At 41.6% G+C, this 16,881-nt stretch overlaps 4 protein-coding genes across 5 annotated transcripts; 3 read left to right on the plus strand and 1 right to left on the minus strand.

The window, feature by feature from the left end:
• Positions 1 to 105: 105 nt before the first annotated feature.
• Positions 106 to 2,752, plus strand: LOC6564946 (basic proline-rich protein). The gene is made up of 3 exons (XM_001991309.3): positions 106 to 312; positions 508 to 1,309; positions 1,422 to 2,752. Exons 2-3 carry the CDS (start codon positions 559 to 561, stop codon positions 2,069 to 2,071), a joined length of 1,401 nt encoding a protein of 466 aa, XP_001991345.1. The 5' UTR covers positions 106 to 312; positions 508 to 558; the 3' UTR covers positions 2,072 to 2,752.
• A 1,489-nt stretch (positions 2,753 to 4,241) lies between these two features.
• LOC6564768 (60S ribosomal protein L22) lies at positions 4,242 to 6,824 on the minus strand. Its single transcript, XM_001991308.2, has 3 exons — positions 6,750 to 6,824; positions 5,893 to 6,546; positions 4,242 to 4,617 (listed from the first exon to the last, which is right to left on the minus strand). The coding sequence occupies exons 1-3, from the start codon at positions 6,759 to 6,761 to the stop codon at positions 4,351 to 4,353; spliced, it is 933 nt and encodes a 310-aa protein (XP_001991344.1). The 5' UTR covers positions 6,762 to 6,824; the 3' UTR covers positions 4,242 to 4,350.
• Positions 6,825 to 7,014: 190 nt separating this feature from the next.
• Positions 7,015 to 9,903, plus strand: LOC6564767 (gamma-aminobutyric acid receptor-associated protein). The gene is made up of 3 exons (XM_001991307.3): positions 7,015 to 7,229; positions 8,956 to 9,153; positions 9,216 to 9,903. The coding sequence occupies exons 1-3, from the start codon at positions 7,140 to 7,142 to the stop codon at positions 9,285 to 9,287; spliced, it is 360 nt and encodes a 119-aa protein (XP_001991343.1). The 5' UTR covers positions 7,015 to 7,139; the 3' UTR covers positions 9,288 to 9,903.
• Positions 9,904 to 10,355: 452 nt separating this feature from the next.
• LOC6564766 (vacuole membrane protein 1) lies at positions 10,356 to 15,012 on the plus strand. 2 transcript variants are annotated; one of them, XM_032737870.1, is made up of 5 exons: positions 10,356 to 10,550; positions 12,528 to 13,003; positions 13,079 to 13,360; positions 13,673 to 13,979; positions 14,078 to 15,012. In XM_032737870.1, the coding sequence occupies exons 2-5, from the start codon at positions 12,561 to 12,563 to the stop codon at positions 14,585 to 14,587; spliced, it is 1,542 nt and encodes a 513-aa protein (XP_032593761.1). In that variant the 5' UTR covers positions 10,356 to 10,550; positions 12,528 to 12,560; the 3' UTR covers positions 14,588 to 15,012. The 2 variants fall into 2 exon arrangements, with proteins under 2 accessions (XP_032593761.1, XP_001991342.1); XM_001991306.3 differs by having other exon boundaries at positions 10,416 to 10,550; positions 12,531 to 13,003; positions 14,078 to 14,642.
• The last annotated feature ends 1,869 nt before the right edge of the window (positions 15,013 to 16,881 follow it).

Consider the following 16,881-nt stretch of genomic DNA (forward strand, 5'->3'; position numbering starts at 1 on the left):
GAAAACGGAACCTGCATTGATAAGAAAACTGAACTTCCCTGCGAACTTTTGGCGCCACAACGCCATCGCTGTGAGTTGGCAGCACCAACGGCAATGCTATGCATTGCATCAAATCGATAACACCAAATAACATTTGTTGATCAGCAAACAGCAGCTCCAAGCAAGGTTTTTGAATTGCAGTATTATTAAACCACGCTCGACACTCGCAGCGCTCGTACGTGGAAGTCGTTCAACAATCGGCCATAAATAATACCAGTAGCAACAGCAAGAACAACAATAGCATTGGAAGAGAGAAACAAGTTTCTTTATTGGGTAATTAGCATGCACATATTGAATTTTATTGTTAACTTGAGTGTATTTGGTCGCATGATTCAAAATAATAATAATAATCATCATCATATCATTTCGAACAATTTACATGCTGCTGCGCTGACTGCCTGCCACTCACTCGTCGCATACACACACACAAATATACTATGTAAATATTTGCATAATTTATATGCATAGTATATATATAGAGAAAATCGTTAAAAAACGGCTGTGACGGTGATTGTTGCGATGGCAGTGGGTACAAAATGCGCAATTGTCGTTGTCACCGTGTTTGCTGTGCTGCTGACTAATGGCGGCATCGGTTTGGGTGTTGTGGATGCGCGCCGTAACCAGGGCAGCAACCAACGCAGACCATCATCCAGCAGCAACTCGGGTCATGTGACTCAGCCCAGCTACAGCAGCAACAGCAATGGCAATGGCAACGGCGGCAACTCCCACGCTGATGTTGCCAAACTGAGCTATCCCAATTACAATTCACAACCAAATCGTCCGGCAAGTGGCGCTAACTCCAACGCTAATCAAAATCCGCCAGCTGCTGGCTGGAATGTACCGCAACATGGACCGCCGCCCTCTTATTCCGCCTCGAATCCGGCTGGTGGCGCACACACCAACATCCATGAGCCACCGCCAGCGTATCATGCGCCCAACTATGGTGCACCCGGCTCCAATGTGCATCAGCCGATAACAGCCACCCAGAATCATGGCCAGCAATATTCGGGTGTGCCACCGGGCGCCACTTATTATCCAGCTGGCAGCCATATGCCCGCCGGCAGTGTCTATCAACCTAGCGGCGGCTATCCATCGGGTGGCCTGCCCGCTGGCGGTTATCCATCGGGTGGCCTGCCCGCTGGCGGTTATCATCCGGCTGCAGCTCCACCACCGGGCGCCACATATCTCCAGGCGGGCGCCGCGCTGCCACCTGGGGCCGTTTACTATCCGCAAGCACCACAGCAATCCTCCTCCTCCGGCCTGGGCTTCGGTAAGCACAAATCAATTGGAAAATCTGAAAACCTCGATAAAATTAAAAATCGAAAAGGATTCAAAATCAAATCGAAGTAAAGATTTAAAACTGAGACCTTCTTCTCTTACAGGAACTGGTCTGCTGGCTGGTGGATTGGGCGGTGCTCTGTTGGGTCATGCATTGACTCCGTCGGGCGGTAGCAGCTCATCGCAGCCGGTGGCTGCGGCGCCAGCGCCTGCCGCTGGTCAGGATCGCATCATTATTATCAACAATGGTGTGCCTGTGAATGCCAGCGATGGCACCACTGTCATCAATGCAAATGGCGCCCCCGTGGCCCCCATGGCCCCCATGAATGCCACTCAAATGGATGCACCGCCTGCACATCTCGCCCCATTCTCGCCCACTAATGAGACCATGCCGATGACCAATGGAACAGATCCGGCTGCAGCAGCACCACCACCACCGCCTGGCGGCATCATTTGTGTGCCCACCAAGGTCAACGAAACAGATCCGGCCGATAGCAGCAAAATGATTGAAGTGGAGAAAGTGGCCTGTTATCCGGCACCACCGCCGCCAGCCGCTGCGCCCGGCGGTGCACCCGTACCGCTGGCTCCGATGGCCACCAGTCAGCCGCCGCCACCGGCAATGCTTCCCCCAGATCAGGCAGCCGTACGCTCCAGCACCAGTGGCGTCAGCAGCCAGTTGGTCAGTAGCCAGTTGTCACTGCTCGTTGTCCTCCTTGGGGGCTGGCTCTGGCGCCTTGTCATCGTGGCGAACTGAACGGGTCACGATTAAATCCAATTATTGCGCTTAGCACTCTTTAGTTGCGACACTAGAACAACAAACCCAAAACGCAAAAAGACAACCACCCCCACAACCCAAACCTAGTCGTGCCCGCCCCCACCGCCACCCCCAACACCCGCCTCCCCGCATTGCAGCGTACCTTTGAAATTATGCATTGTTATCTAGTAGTTTTACCGTTGTAATCCGTATTTTGCCGATGACTACGCCTGATATTAACCAGAAGGCCTTCAATTGTGATGATGATATTTATGATGATGATAATTGGCAGCTATCCCGCTATCAAGGAATACAGATATTAACTGTGAATCTCGTACTTTATATATATATTGAACATTCGAATGTGGACCATTTTTATAGGGCATTGATCGCATTGATCCCATATTCCCGTATACCCTACACCTCTGCCCACATACAACCCATAAAAGACAACGATAATCTCAGTGAATGTATTATATGATATATTAAATTTGTAGCAATTGTTGCTTAAGCGTTATTCGTAGATGCTTTTTCATTAGTCTTGCACCCTTTTATTATACAATATTGTTTTGTCAACCATTATTTTTCCTTTTTGTTTTCTTGTTTGTTTTTATTAATTATTTTTATTCTTATTCTTGTCAATTGACTCAATAAAAGCTTAAACAACACGCCGCACCTCAAGCTTCCAGCTCGTCTTTCTTTCCATCGAATAACAACAACAACAACAGCAACTCTAGGCATATATCTGTATCTATATCTATGCTATCTATCAGTTGTTATCGGGCATAGCCGATCCAGCAAAGATCTCTCTTTGAGTAGTCTGCACATCAATAACAACACATAAGAAAAACTTTCACTGATTAGCGAATACAATCAAACAGTGCGTGTGTGTTTGGAGTGTGTTGCACTGTGTGTGTGTGCATGTGTGTGTGTGCATGTGTGTGTGTGGGTGTGTGTGCGTGTGTGTTTGGAGTGTGTTTTTACAACCGTAACAATTGTGGTGCGGCAACGATGTGAAACAAACACAACAATCAACTTCATATGCCGAACGCCACCCACGGATTTTCCCCACTGTAAAATCAATTTATATTTGCTTTTTGGCAATTTCACAAATCATTTTTCGGTCAGAGCTGATGTAAACACAATTTTACTACAATTTTTAGAAATCTGTGAATTTCAGCAACCGTCATTTCAAAAACAGATTAGGTTAGGCTGTCAACCCAATGGGTTCACACATTTAGGCCATATTTGGCCCGTTGTCGTGCCGTATGGGATCTGGGGGGGATTTATTCTATACTCGTGCTCTGGAAGCATCCTGAACAGTTAGACATTTGCCCAGCCAGTTGCGATTATATATTTTGCGAACCTGGCCGGTCTCATGTTTTCTAGCTCTGATAGGCCGGTTGGGGAGTAGTTTCCCAGGATTGCAGAAGAAGTGCCCCGGGGATTCAATGTCTTTCTCCTCTTTGCAGCTTCTGCAGAAATCATTATACGGCACCTGGAGTCTGTTGGCATGAATGCCGACCAACCAGTGCCCAGTTAGAGCTTGGATTACTGCAGAGCAGTTGGTCCGACTCAGATTACACAGCTCTCCACTGCGCTTTGCGTTAATATTGGGCCAGATTAACAAACCCTTCTCTTGTAGATCGGCCTCAAATAGCCGCCGACATCTAAAATTTGACCATCAATTTGTTTTTTCTTTTTTTTTTTTGGAGCAGCATAAAAATACATAATAAATTAAATTGGGTGAGTTGGGTTCGCATATTTTGTTGAACAAAAAGCCATCTGTCGTCTAATTGTTCCTATGGCAGCTATATGATATAGTGATTCAATCAGGTCTGCAGCAAAATGACGAACATATGCCAAGCTTCAAGGCTGAGCGAGCGACCAGTTGGCATAAAAAGCAGACGGGCCGACAGACAGACATGGCTACATCGACTCGGCTAATGATGCTGTTCAATATATATATATATATATATATATATATACAGACGACCAAATTATAATGCCCTCTATTAAGATTTAAAACTGCGTCAATTTCCCATGGCAGCAAACAAATGCAGCAATTGATGCTGACCAACATATACATACATACACATATATATATATATATATATATTTATATATATAAATTCGCAGAGATCGAATAAAAGCGAAAGAAAAAAAACTATTTGAGTTTCGACAACTTTCGAATTTTGTTTCTTTATTTCATGTAAACCATGTGTGGTGGCGTTTGTATTTAAAAACAGATCATGTATAAAAATTGCTGTTTTGAATCTTTACTCCGCATCGTCGTCTTCATCATCGTTGGAGCTTATTCTGAAGTAGCGCAGCTCGTACGAGTCCTTCTCGTTGGCAACCACACGGATCCAGTCGCGCAGACTGTTCTTCTTCAGGTACTTCTTGGTCAAGTACTTGAGGTAGGCCTTGGAGAAGTGCACATCGGAGCTAACGATAAGCTTCATCTTGGAGCGCTCGAAGGTGACATTGTTGCCCAGATTGTTCACCTTTCCGTTGACCTTTAGGCGAGCCTTCACATATTTCTCCTGCGAAACGGGGAGTTAGAAATATTCAGTTATTAGAAAGGGACGGACTACAATTACAAAATGCTCTCTCTCTGTCTCTTTCCGAACCGTTGTTGTTCTGTCTCTTTCTTTGTTAAGGCCAAAAGTCAATAGTAAATTCGAAAACAAAAGGCCCAAATAAAGAAGAGTGACCAATTTTTCAATATGCCACTGAGTACACTGCCATCAGAGCGACCAATGGCTAAAAGAAGCCTTCACTCTCTGACGGCAAATCGGCGTGGCCTAAAAGTATACATTATATGGAGGGAGGGGGTTGTAATAAATCGAACTACGAATAAGTTAAAGCGTACAACAAAAAAAACCCAGGCAATAATGAACAATAATACTGGGTATCGATTGAACTTATTCCCAATTCGTTAAAGTGATGGATGAATGAATGGAGAGGGAGGAGCAGTAGCAATATACCTGTTTTTTTTTAAATTTTTTCCTGGTCCGAGTTGCGACGACATTATGACTTACAGCAGCTGGGCAGGATTGCGCCCTGCTATATCTAGTATACATACATATTTATATGGTAGATATATACTCCTAAAGAGTATATATGCGCGTATAGCGCAAAAAGGTTTCCCCTTTTTAAACTATTCATTATTTATATTTTTTTTAGCTTCGTGGAGAAACCTGCAGCGTGACGAGATTTGCAAAATTGTACACGCTTTTATAGCAGGGCGCACTATGAATTTTGGCCTGACGCACCACGGATGTGGCACGTTCAACCCAGGGCCCACCACGTGGCGGTACACATAGCACGACTTGACGCTGTTCACAGACGGTTGCACCAACTGGCCAGACCCGGTACTGGCGATCAGTGGCTACCCCGTTGTGCAGTGTCCAGAGCCCCTTGTCAGAGAGAAACGATCGACACAAGTTGCGTCGGGTCACAATGAAAGGACAATCATTGAGCGTATAATACCGATAAGCGATATCTACGAGAAATGGAGACGGATTCCTAGTTGGAATCTAGACTTGTTTCAGCAGTTGTTAACCGCAAATGGCTGGCATAATTTTGCCAAGTGCAGTTTAATCGCTACCGAAATTATTTGCTGTAACCACAACTTTTTATCCAGAGCCTCTGTGTTTTGCGGCAATGAAAAGCTTGGTGTGGTAGCACTGGACTGACGTCACTGTTGCGCTGTTTTTGTCGCTATCTTTGAGGTTATGGTTAGTAGCCGCTGCTGCTGCTTCTTCTTGGTTTGGATGCAACATGAATGTGTTGTGGGAAACTTGTGTGATACTTACGAAATCGGCCACATCCATAATGTTGTCCTCGGCAATGTTGGTGCAGTCGATTGTGAAGCGCAGCGAGACCTTCTTCTTCTTCAGTCCCTTGCCACGCAACGCATTCTTCTTCACAACCTTGCTCGGCGCCGGCGTTGCTGTCTTCGCTTTAGGCTTGGCCACAGCTGGCTTGGCAGCAGCAGCAGCGGCGGGAACAGCGGCGGCGGCAGCAGCTGGTGCTGCAGCAGCAAGCTTGGCAACGGCAGGCGCTGCCTTCTTTGCTGGCGGAGCAGCAGCTGCAGTTGGCGCTGCCTTCTTCACGGCAGCGGGAGCAGCCTTCTTGGCACCAGCCGCCGGTGCAGCAGCAGCAGCCTTGGTGTCCTTCTTGGCCGCAGCTGGAGCTGGCGCCGATTTCTTGGCGGCGGCAGCAGCTGGTGCCGCCTTTGTGCCGGAAGCAGCTGCTTTCGCAGCGGCAGCGGGCTTGCCTGCAGCGGCTGCCTTCACATCCTTAGCGACTTCCGGTGCCTTCTTCACGTTCTTAGCAGCAGCAGCCGCTGGTTTAGCAGCCTCAGTTGCCTTGGGCTTCTCCACTTTGCCCTTGGCGGCGGCTGGTGCAGCCTTCTTCTCGGCGGGCTTGGCAGCCGACGCCTTGGTATCTCCCTTGTTGGTCTTGGCCTAAGATTTGAGATTTGTATACATATAATTATTTTAGGCGCAATTTATTTGCAATGAATTATTTGCACCATCACACGTATGTTTTTTGTACAAATCTCACTGTGTGCGCACGCGGAGTAGTTTTTGGCTGCATATTTTGCATTTGTTGAACATAATTTACATGTGATGGTGCAACTAATTTGCGATTTTTCATGAGCGCTTACAGTTGGAGCCATCCTATTACTTGAAAACCACGGAGGAAAAGAACCAATATATCGCAATATACAAAAGTCATCGATTCTGTTTTTTTATTGGAGTGAATGTCGATTGTTTTCCCAACACGATATACAGCACTATTTTAGGTACAGCTTGGTATTTTCCTGGTATTTTTTTCAGGCTCTTAATGGGAAAAACTTACAGTCACACTGATTGCTAATTTTAGCACTTGCACGAACTTTTGGTCTTTTCGTTTGCATTTGAATTGGTCATACTGAATTAAGCAGTCAGCACAAGTGAACTACAGACGACAGCGACAGCTAGTTTTTTTTTATTGGGTTGGTTAAAAAGTAAAGTGAAAACTGCGTTTCTTATACAATTATTTAGCAAGCACAATCATGAAATTCCAATATAAAGAGGAGCATGCATTTGAGAAGCGTCGCGCCGAAGGCGACAAAATTCGCCGTAAATATCCTGACCGTGTGCCTGTAAGTATAATAAAATCGAGTATTTATATCTAAATGTGTATTTTTGACTTTCCTAACACTGTGCATGTGTGTGTGTGTGTGTGTTGGGTTGTTTATATGTATGCGATTGTTTTGCGTCGTTCAATTTGTGTATGTGTGTGTTGTTGTTGCTTTTGCTATACACACACGCACACACACATTGCGGGGAAAATCAATAATGCGCAAATTGGCTGTAGATGCAAATGGTAATAATTTGATGATCATTTCTTGCTCTTAATTATCAGCGGCACTTTTTCACATATGTTGCCTGCAAATCAAATTTTTTTTTTTTAGTCAGCACAGGCCAAATCTCAAGTGAAAATCAAACAAATTGATGCATCAACCAACACATACACAGCAGGCTTTGTTCGGACCATGAATGTGTGTGTGTGCGAGAGAGACGAGCTGCTAGCTGACTCGCTTGCTCAGCTGTTGTGCTGTTGTTTTTCATTTCGCTTCTTGCTCGCTATTTACCTCCACGGCGTCAGCTCCCCCCTCCTTGTTATCTATCAACGCACACACGGCCAACCTGACAGTTGTTTTTTTTTTTTCTCTATGAAATCAACAATTTTTGTGTGTTTTTTTGTTTGCGTAAAGTGCGTTGTTTTTGTTTGTTGATTTGCAAAAAGGTTGTCCAGACTGTTTTAGAACTGCGCATTAAAAAAGTAGAAAAAAAATAACAGCCTATGATTTTGGCTAATGTTAATTGTTTGTGCTACACTTTTCTGTTTTTGCTTTGAATCCACAATTAGTCATAGCGACTTGCTCACTTTGTTTGCTTATTTCACCATATGTAATAAATTGAAAAGATTTCTCTCTCTCGCTCTCCCTCTCCCTCTGTAATTCCCACTGTTATCAGCAAAGGAAGCCGCAGCCATTTTTCTTGCTTGAGCAGAAATATTGCAATTCTTAATGATGACAATGTGGCAACACTGCCAGCACCTCGCCTCACTTCCTTCTGCTCAATCACCTTGCTCATTATATTATTCAGTTTACTTCTCGTTCTATTATAGTATATATATATATATTTAACAAACGGTTTGTGCTTGCTTGACTTGCTTTGTGTTTCACAAGTTTTGTATTTTGGCAAGCAGCAGCAGGCACTGAAAATCACATAACAGCTGACTGACGAGAAACCAAATACAGGCAAGGCCAGCTGGTCGCTCGCTAATTATGTCCATATACATATGTATAAACAAATACAAAGTGTACACATATAAATGAAATATATATACATATATAACTATTGGTCGTCTTCACCTTGAGCACGGCCAATGACACCCCCCTCTTATTTGGCTCTTGCTAGTTAACAGCAATTCTAAGTGTGTACACACATATGTATAAATATGTGTGTATATACATACATTGCATGCCTTTTTAATTGATGTTGCTAACATTTGCCACTTGCCACTGTCAAATTGTTTTGCATTTTTTGTTCGCTTTGTTCTCTATTGCTGCAATGCTACACAAAAAAATGCAATTACACTCGTTAGTAAATATTTGAGAATGAGTCTACACACGTACTATGTCTATATATATATATATATATCTATATCCCCATATATATATATGCATATATGCGAGTGCTTGATTTATCGGTATGTCGTCACGTATTCACTTTTTTTTTTGAAGACGCAATTTATTGTATCATCCATAACTGATGAAATGCTCTAATTCCTTCTTCGATTTTGCTGCTTACATTATACAGGTGATAGTGGAGAAGGCACCGAAGGCGCGCATTGGCGATTTGGACAAAAAGAAGTATCTGGTGCCATCCGATTTGACTGTGGGACAGTTCTACTTTCTCATCCGTAAACGCATCCACCTGCGTCCTGAGGATGCACTCTTCTTTTTCGTCAACAATGTCATTCCCCCAACATCGGCAACAATGGGCTCATTGTACCAGGTATTATCTAATAACAACTAAAATAAAAATCTAAACTCACTCATATCTCTACCCCTTTCCAGGAGCATCACGAGGAGGATTATTTCCTGTACATAGCCTACTCCGATGAGAATGTCTATGGAATGGATAAGTAAAAATCGACTGCATCTCTCCCTATTGTGCGGCAAACCATGCAACAACAAAACCTATACAGAAAATTCTTTATATATATATATATATATATATATATATAAATATACATACATTTTACGTTTAGCATGCAGTTTAACATATAATGCAAACAAAAAACAAAAACAGAAAAAAAAAAAAAAAAACACAAAAAGAACGATAGCTAAACAAATTGTGCAGGTCTAAGGTGGTAAACTATTGACAAAAAAAAAATCAAAAACCCACAAAAACAACTTAAAATTGTCTATAGAAAATGAGAACGAAAAAAATTATAGGACAAAAACAAATGTTATGTGAAAATTATTTTATATAAACATTTTCTATACGCGCTAGTATTTCAGATTACCTATGCTTTAACAATATTTACTTGGCACCATTTTGTTCATTTTACTCTTTTGCCATAGCTGCGTACCGTGCAATTTTCAAATTTTTGTGAGGTACTTCAATATCTTTCTTCTTTTTTTTTTTGTAATAATACAACAAAATGTTGTGCATATTTAGTGTGTATGGTTACAATTAGGACACTCTTGGTTAAGCGTACAGTAATTAATCTACTATTAATTAAATAAATACAAAAAAAGATATACAAAAGTTGGATAACTTGTCAAAAAAAAAAACAAAAAACCAAAATAAAATTGCTTAATTTTATTTTCTTAAGGCTCGTAATGAACACGTCATGACATTGGGTCTTGAATTTGCGATCGGGGAAAGTGAAAATTCACACCGTAAAGGCCACGTATGTTTTTATAAATACATACATTTGGATTTGAATTTTCCATCTTTCCAGAAAGTATTTCAAATTATATATTTTTTTTGTTTGGTTCTCGATATATCTCAAAATTAAAAATCGATGTTAACGCACTATTGAGGGCAGCCCTGTGCAAGTTAGCAACACTGCTTTTTGAATACGAGTGAGACCATATTTCTGTAATTGACATGTTATTTTAAAGCTCAACAGCGCGTTAACAGTTGTTTTTAATAACAAAGGTTGTGCCAATAACATTACCATTTTGAGCATGGCATATTAACATCGTCGACTGTTGTTTAGCCGAAGTTTAGACGTGTTTTTTTTATGCAGGCAGTAGGTAGGCTTTGCACATTCTTATTCGTAGTTAAGTCCTTAGTTTTATGTGAAAAGAATCAATTACTCAAAGTGCAAGCGAACGGCTGGCCAAAGAGCGATAACGTGCACGGATTTGCTAAAAAAAAAACCTAAGAACACAAATCAGGTAAAATAAAAACGGCGTGTTTTTTCCGGGTTAACAAGGCGATAAATTCTCGGCCGCCCACAGTTACAAAACAGGCGCAAAAATCAAGAAGTGCTTGTGTTTTTTGTTGCTGTTGCTATTGTTGTCGGTGCCAAGTACAGCTTGTGTCACATAAGTAAATAGATTGTATTCAGATAATTATTATTATTATTGTTGTCATAGCAGCCAACGAGTGCAACGAGAGCAATTACAATTGATTTTTGTTTCGAGCTGTTTTGTGTGACGCATTTATTCTTTGTCGTCGCTTTTAAGTTCGCTTTGTTGTTATTTCGTATTGGTATATTGGTAAATTGGTTTTGCTGTCAGTGCGCCATTTGCCACCCCCATCAGAGAAAAACATCAGCACAGACTTAACGGCACAAATGCAGCAGTGGTTACTTTTACAGTCTCGGTTCTTGCCTGCCAAGGAAACTTTCATAAACTGTGGTCACACGGTTTTATTTAATTAACATTTACATATATACACTTCCAAACATACGTGGTGCATGGTGATACTAAAACTAGTGCTGCCAACTTTCAACGAGCATAAAAAAAAGCTGATTTTACAAAAATTCATACTTTTACTGGCCAATTCATAATCTTGTACTCTTTATCATGATAAGAAAGCTAACTTATGTTAAAAATTGTCTTTGTAATCGTACGTTGCAAAAAGTTAGATTTCACAGCGAACAAAATGGGAACTGGCAGCACTGGTTGGGACTGTAGCAGGGCAACAACAAAACTCAAACAGCTGATTAAGCAGAATCAGCAGCAGCCATCGTAAACGACGACCTCCATACCAGCCTCCCATCCGTACCCGCTGCTATAGTAACACGCAGCCTCTTGTCACACGCTTTTGTGCATTTATGTGTGTACCACGACGCCGTTATGACAAGTGAAATTAAAATGTTAATGTCCATTTTTTTGTTACTGATCAGCATGTTCTTGCTGTTGTTGTTGTTCTTGTCGTTTTCTGCTACGCTTTACAGAACCTCCACATATGTATGTATGTGTGTGATCAGACTTACACGTGTGTGTGTTCTGCTATGTGGATTCATTTTATTGGTGCTTAAGTATCGTATGATAATCCGTTGTTGTGCTTTTCCCGCGCACACCACACACTCACACACACGCACGCACACATACGTGCATATTTTTAGTTGCTGCGTTGCCAACTAGCACCCAAATTGTAGCAAATGCCACCAAACTAATAAAGGTCGGCAAGGTAGAAATATATATTTAATTCACACCAACTATTGAGTACACTTTAAAATTTTGTAGAAAAATCTAATGCCTACACAGTATGGGTAATTAATGAAGGCGATTATAATGATATAGTGGCAACAATTTGGTTAATAAATTGTTGAATTGCAATAAAAAAGTAGATATTGATAGAGATAGAAAAACTGCAAATGATCGATAAAAATATGATCTGTGCAATTTGGCACTCACTCATACATTTTAAGGCCACAGAAGTTATTTAAGGATTGTCTAAATATATATATATGTGCGATATATGTATATATATATATATATATATATATATATATATACATATATCGCACACATTTCACTAAAGAGGCACAACTCAATATTTAATATTCAAATATCTACCAGCACGAAAAATATTCATAAGTAAATAAAAAATAAAAATATATAGTTGCTTATTGCGGCTGCTGCTGTATTAAATAAATAAATATTTCAGTACAAATTGTTTATAGAATTAAATTAGCCACTACCAGTCACCGTTGTGTTTTCTAGGCTTTAAAAGTTGCTGCAAACCATGTTTAAAATTAACCAACATTTTTAATTATGACAAAAATATATATTTTTTTATATTTATTATTTGTTGATTTGTGCAACTTTTTTGTTATAAACAAGTGCGATACAGGGCATCTGTTCGTCGGGCACACTTTTAATTATAATTTAATTTATTGAAATTCGGTATTAATCATTTAGTAGCTGCTTGAGGCCATACAAAAAGTCGCTTAAATGTCACAACACAACAAAAAGGACACAGTCAGCCATGCGAGTAGCACACGCCAGCGCAAGCAGCAGCAGCAGCAGGACGAAGGCAACATCAACAGCAACAGCAACAACAGCAGCATCGGCAGCAACAAGAGCCAAAAAAAACTGTCGCCCAATGGTAGCGCTACCAAGGGCAACAGCAGCAATACCAACACCAACAGCAACAGCAGCAACAGCAACACCTCATTTAGCAGCAGCAACAACAGCAGCAACAGCAACAAATTGCAGACACACACGAAGCCGAACAGCGGCGGCAGCCATAGAATGCAGTTAAGCAAAAAGGATAAACAGCAAAAGGACAAAGAGCGGATCGAGCGTGCACAGCTCGTCCTCTGGCGTCGACCCATGCAAACGTCCAAATATTGTGCACTCGAACTGATTGCACTGCTCCGCTCATGGAGCAGCAGGTGAGGCAACCACAACCACCACATAATCTACAGCATCAACTAAATCATTTTTGTCTTTGTCGCTCTCTGTTTCAGTTTAATGAAGCAACGCAGCATGCTGGCTGTGTTAATAGTAATAGGTATTGTATTTAGCATAATTTACAAAATTGATGGACCCCATCAGCTGATCATTGAGCTGGTGCGTCGGAACACCTGGTTCTTTGTCTACTGGCTCGGACTCGGCGTCCTCTCATCTGTTGGCCTCGGCACCGGGCTGCATACGTTTCTATTGTATCTGGGACCGCATATAGCCAGCGTCACACTCGCCGGCTACGAGTGCAATTCACTTGACTTTCCACAGCCACCCTATCCCGACGAGTGAGTGAATAATCACAAAATCAAATCTTGATAATCTCAGGCACAGTACAGTGATCGCTCGCTAATAACTCTCAAGAAATTTGAGGAAAACGAAAAAAATATATATTCTATACCAAGCTAAAAATGACTGCAGGCGAGGTATCTGCTAGTCGAGCACACTCTATGTTTAATTATATAGTCTATGTAATTTATCATAATTAACTTTTGAGGAATGAATTTCAATTTGCGAGCGATCATTGTACGAGCATAACTTATGTACTATATCTTCTCTATATATCTATATGTGTGTAATGTGTGACTTATTATGAACAGCATCATCTGTCCGGAGGAGCCGTATTTGAAGCGCATGCCGAACATCTGGTCGATCATGTCAAAGGTGCGTCTGGAGGCATTCCTTTGGGGCGCTGGCACCGCCCTCGGTGAACTGCCGCCGTATTTTATGGCCAAGGCGGCACGTTTGTCCGGCTACGATCCGGACGATGCCGAGGAGTTGGCCGAGTTTGAGGCACTCAATGCCAAGCGGCATCAGAAGAACCTCAGCCTGATGGACAAGGGCAAGCTGTTCATGGAGCGCGTCGTCGAGCGTGTCGGCTTCTTTGGCATATTGGCCTGTGCAAGCGTATGTCCATTTTGCTCTTGTCCTGTAGAGATCAACATGATCTCTGCAAAAGAGTTTTTATTTTTGAATCCGAATTCTAATTGAAATTGTCTGTGCAGATTCCCAATCCACTGTTCGATTTGGCGGGCATCACTTGCGGACATTTCCTGGTGCCATTCTGGACGTTCTTTGGCGCCACACTAATTGGCAAAGCGATCATCAAGATGCATATACAGAAGATCTTTGTGATCATTGCGTTCAATGAGACGCTCATCGAGCGCGCCGTCGATCTTCTCGCAACGGTGCCGGTTTTTGGCCGGAAGCTGCAGCAGCCGTTTAAGGCATTCCTCGAGAATCAGAAGCAGCGATTGCATCGACAGCAGCGCGGACGCAATGCCAATGCTGGCGCTGGTGCCGATTCCGGCAATCTAATCTCCAAGATCTTTGAGACCTTTGTCATTGGCATGGTCTGCTATTTCGTTGTCTCCATTGTCAATTCGCTCGCACAGAGCTATCACAAGCGGCTGCACAAGAAACACCGCAATGTGGCAGTGCCGGCACCTGCCACGCCCACAGTCAGTGGCGGCGGCATGAAGAAACATAACAAGCAGAAAGCGCTGCGCGAATAGGCATCAACTGCCACGCCCACTTTGCAAAATTCCTTTGTTTTTAAATTTTTTGCGTTTGTGTTAGTCAAATTTTTACAAAAGTTTTTGATTTCTTTAATTTTTGGGGGTCTTTACTTTAATTTTAAATTCTGAATCGAGTCGAGTTATAAGTTAAAATTATGCTATATAAAAATACTGATTTATTTTGTACAAGTACACATATTGTTTGTGCTAGCGATTGAAAGAGTAAGAGAGATAGAGAGAGAGAGAGAGAGTGAGATAGAGAGAGAGAGAGAGAGTGAGATAGAGAGAGAGAGTGAGATAGAGAGAGAGAGAGAGATAGCTATAATGCTACGCTTGGAATGACCGTAGTGGAAACCTAGAATAGACTAGTTAAAAAACGTAAAATTAATATATAAAATACAAAATTCAAAAATTAACTGAAACTATTCGGTTGAACTTTTCTTTTTTTTTTTATATATTATTATTATTGTTTTATTTTTGTTTGTTGCACCCTTGATTATGTAATTTATTTGATATATTTTGCGTTTCTAGAATGAGATAATGCAATAACAAAACGCAATTTGTTGTGTAGTAGAAATTTGCTTTAAGATAAACAAAGACATTGATAATAGAAAACAAACTGAAAGAAACTAAATGCTGAAAAATAAACGGAATTACGAATATATAAATATAAAGCAAACACTTTTTGTATTGTGCACAGAAATGGGCTGTTTGTTGCCTCTTTGTCGATGCCTAATGATGGATGACCCAAAGACAAAAAAACAAAAAACAAATACAAAAGTATTTATTTCCTAGCATGGATGGTCTCGCATTACCGCATATTTACAATTGTTATATATATATTTTGATTTATGTATAAAAAGCTGTACGTTTGTAAAACCTAACCCCTCCTAAAACTTAAATTTGTATATATCATTTGCATTTGGAAGCGAAATTATAATTTGTTCAACATCAACAAATTTGGATTTTTAACTGCAGTCCTTACCTAGGCAAGAAGGCAGTAACTGCAATAACTGGCAATATTTATGCGAACTGAAGCCATACCAGATAATTGATTTGGCATTCATGCAATTTAATGGTGGCAGAAAGTGGACTCGGCCTATCACAGTCCTAACTCATTAAGTTGAAAAGCTTGAGGCTTGAAGTGTTTTAGATGCTGACAGTTTATCCGAAGGACAATTGCCTCTGACGCTGCTGGCGTCGCACTTGTCGTTTCGTATTTTTTTCTATTTATTATTATGCCGACTGCGACTGTGGCGAGAACGCGCTGCGAATGCCAAATTCAAAACACACAACCAGCAACCAACGGCAACAGCAACAACTAACAAGCACAATGTCAACAAGAAGAGGACAGGAAAGTGGTAGATGGACATGTGTAGGTGGTCTACGAGCGTGCTGGACGTGCGAAATGTCTCCGTGTGTGTGTGCAAAAGAAACTTTGGCACGTACATTAAATATCTTCATTTAGCTGTCAGCATTTATTTAAAATGAACGTTCACACATAGACACACACTCGCACACGCACACATGTCAAGTGTCAAAGGATAATGTATGGTGTGATCCCAGAAAAGCGCATACAGGTTTCTCTTTGTTGTCAGTTGTCCGTTGAGTGCTGGGTGTTGGCTATTGGAGGCCCCGCGCATAAATTCCGTTTAAATGCACAGAAGGCGCGCACTGGCCACACCCAGACAGTGTTGACATGGCTCGTTTATTTTTTGCCCGCCAAATCCAGCTGTTTTTTTTTAAGGCGATCATTAACTAATTTTAATTACTTATTCTTTGCCGTTTTTTCTTGTTTTGTTTAACAATTAAAGTGCAACTGCCAGTCTTGAACTAAGAATGTAAACATTCAAAAATAGCAAGCAGAACCAATTTGTTGTTGTTAGCTTTTTTCACATTTTGATTCTGGCTTTTTTCTGTTCGAAAAACTAGTCAATTTTTGCTCGCTTAAAGATGGCAACACTGCACAGGACAATGACTGTGGTTGCTACGTGTTTGGCAAGGCAAGGACATTGACGCTTTTGCACAATAACAACAACAACAACCACAATAACAATTGAGCTGCTATGTCGCCAAAACGAACTAAGTCTTCATCCCTAATCTACCCGTTACCCGTCGTCAGCCAGTAGTCAACAAAGCTGGCATTTCTGTCCACGCTCAAAAGTATGCAATGAAAGTGTGTGGAATATGAGATGCCAGCCGGAAACAGCTAAAGTGACTGCGAGAAGGCGAGACACACACAGAGAGAGAGCGAGGAGATAGAGAGAGAGCGAGAGAGGGAGAGGTAGAGA

This window comes from Drosophila grimshawi, unplaced genomic scaffold, assembly GCF_018153295.1.
Source record: "Drosophila grimshawi isolate 15287-2541.00 unplaced genomic scaffold, ASM1815329v1 contig_848, whole genome shotgun sequence".
In the NCBI taxonomy this organism is placed as follows: domain Eukaryota; kingdom Metazoa; phylum Arthropoda; class Insecta; order Diptera; family Drosophilidae; genus Drosophila; species Drosophila grimshawi.

Bases quoted from the DNA above. Each gene is read 5' to 3' on its own strand.
- LOC6564767 (XM_001991307.3), top strand. From the start codon at position 7,140: ATGAAATTCCAATATAAAGAGGAGCATGCATTTGAGAAGCGTCGCGCC. The intron at 7,230-8,955 runs GTAAGTATAATA...TACATTATACAG, and splicing joins AATATCCTGACCGTGTGCCT to GTGATAGTGGAGAAGGCACC. The intron at 9,154-9,215 runs GTATTATCTAAT...ACCCCTTTCCAG, and splicing joins CAATGGGCTCATTGTACCAG to GAGCATCACGAGGAGGATTA.
- LOC6564766 (XM_032737870.1), top strand. From the start codon at position 12,561: ATGTCACAACACAACAAAAAGGACACAGTCAGCCATGCGAGTAGCACA. The intron at 13,361-13,672 runs GTGAGTGAATAA...TATTATGAACAG, and splicing joins CAGCCACCCTATCCCGACGA to CATCATCTGTCCGGAGGAGC. The intron at 13,980-14,077 runs GTATGTCCATTT...TTGTCTGTGCAG, and splicing joins GCATATTGGCCTGTGCAAGC to ATTCCCAATCCACTGTTCGA.
- LOC6564768 (XM_001991308.2), bottom strand. The intron at 4,618-5,892 runs GTAAGTATCACA...CCCGTTTCGCAG, and splicing joins TTATGGATGTGGCCGATTTC to GAGAAATATGTGAAGGCTCG.
- LOC6564946 (XM_001991309.3), top strand. From the start codon at position 559: ATGGCAGTGGGTACAAAATGCGCAATTGTCGTTGTCACCGTGTTTGCT. The intron at 1,310-1,421 runs GTAAGCACAAAT...CTTCTCTTACAG, and splicing joins CTCCTCCGGCCTGGGCTTCG to GAACTGGTCTGCTGGCTGGT.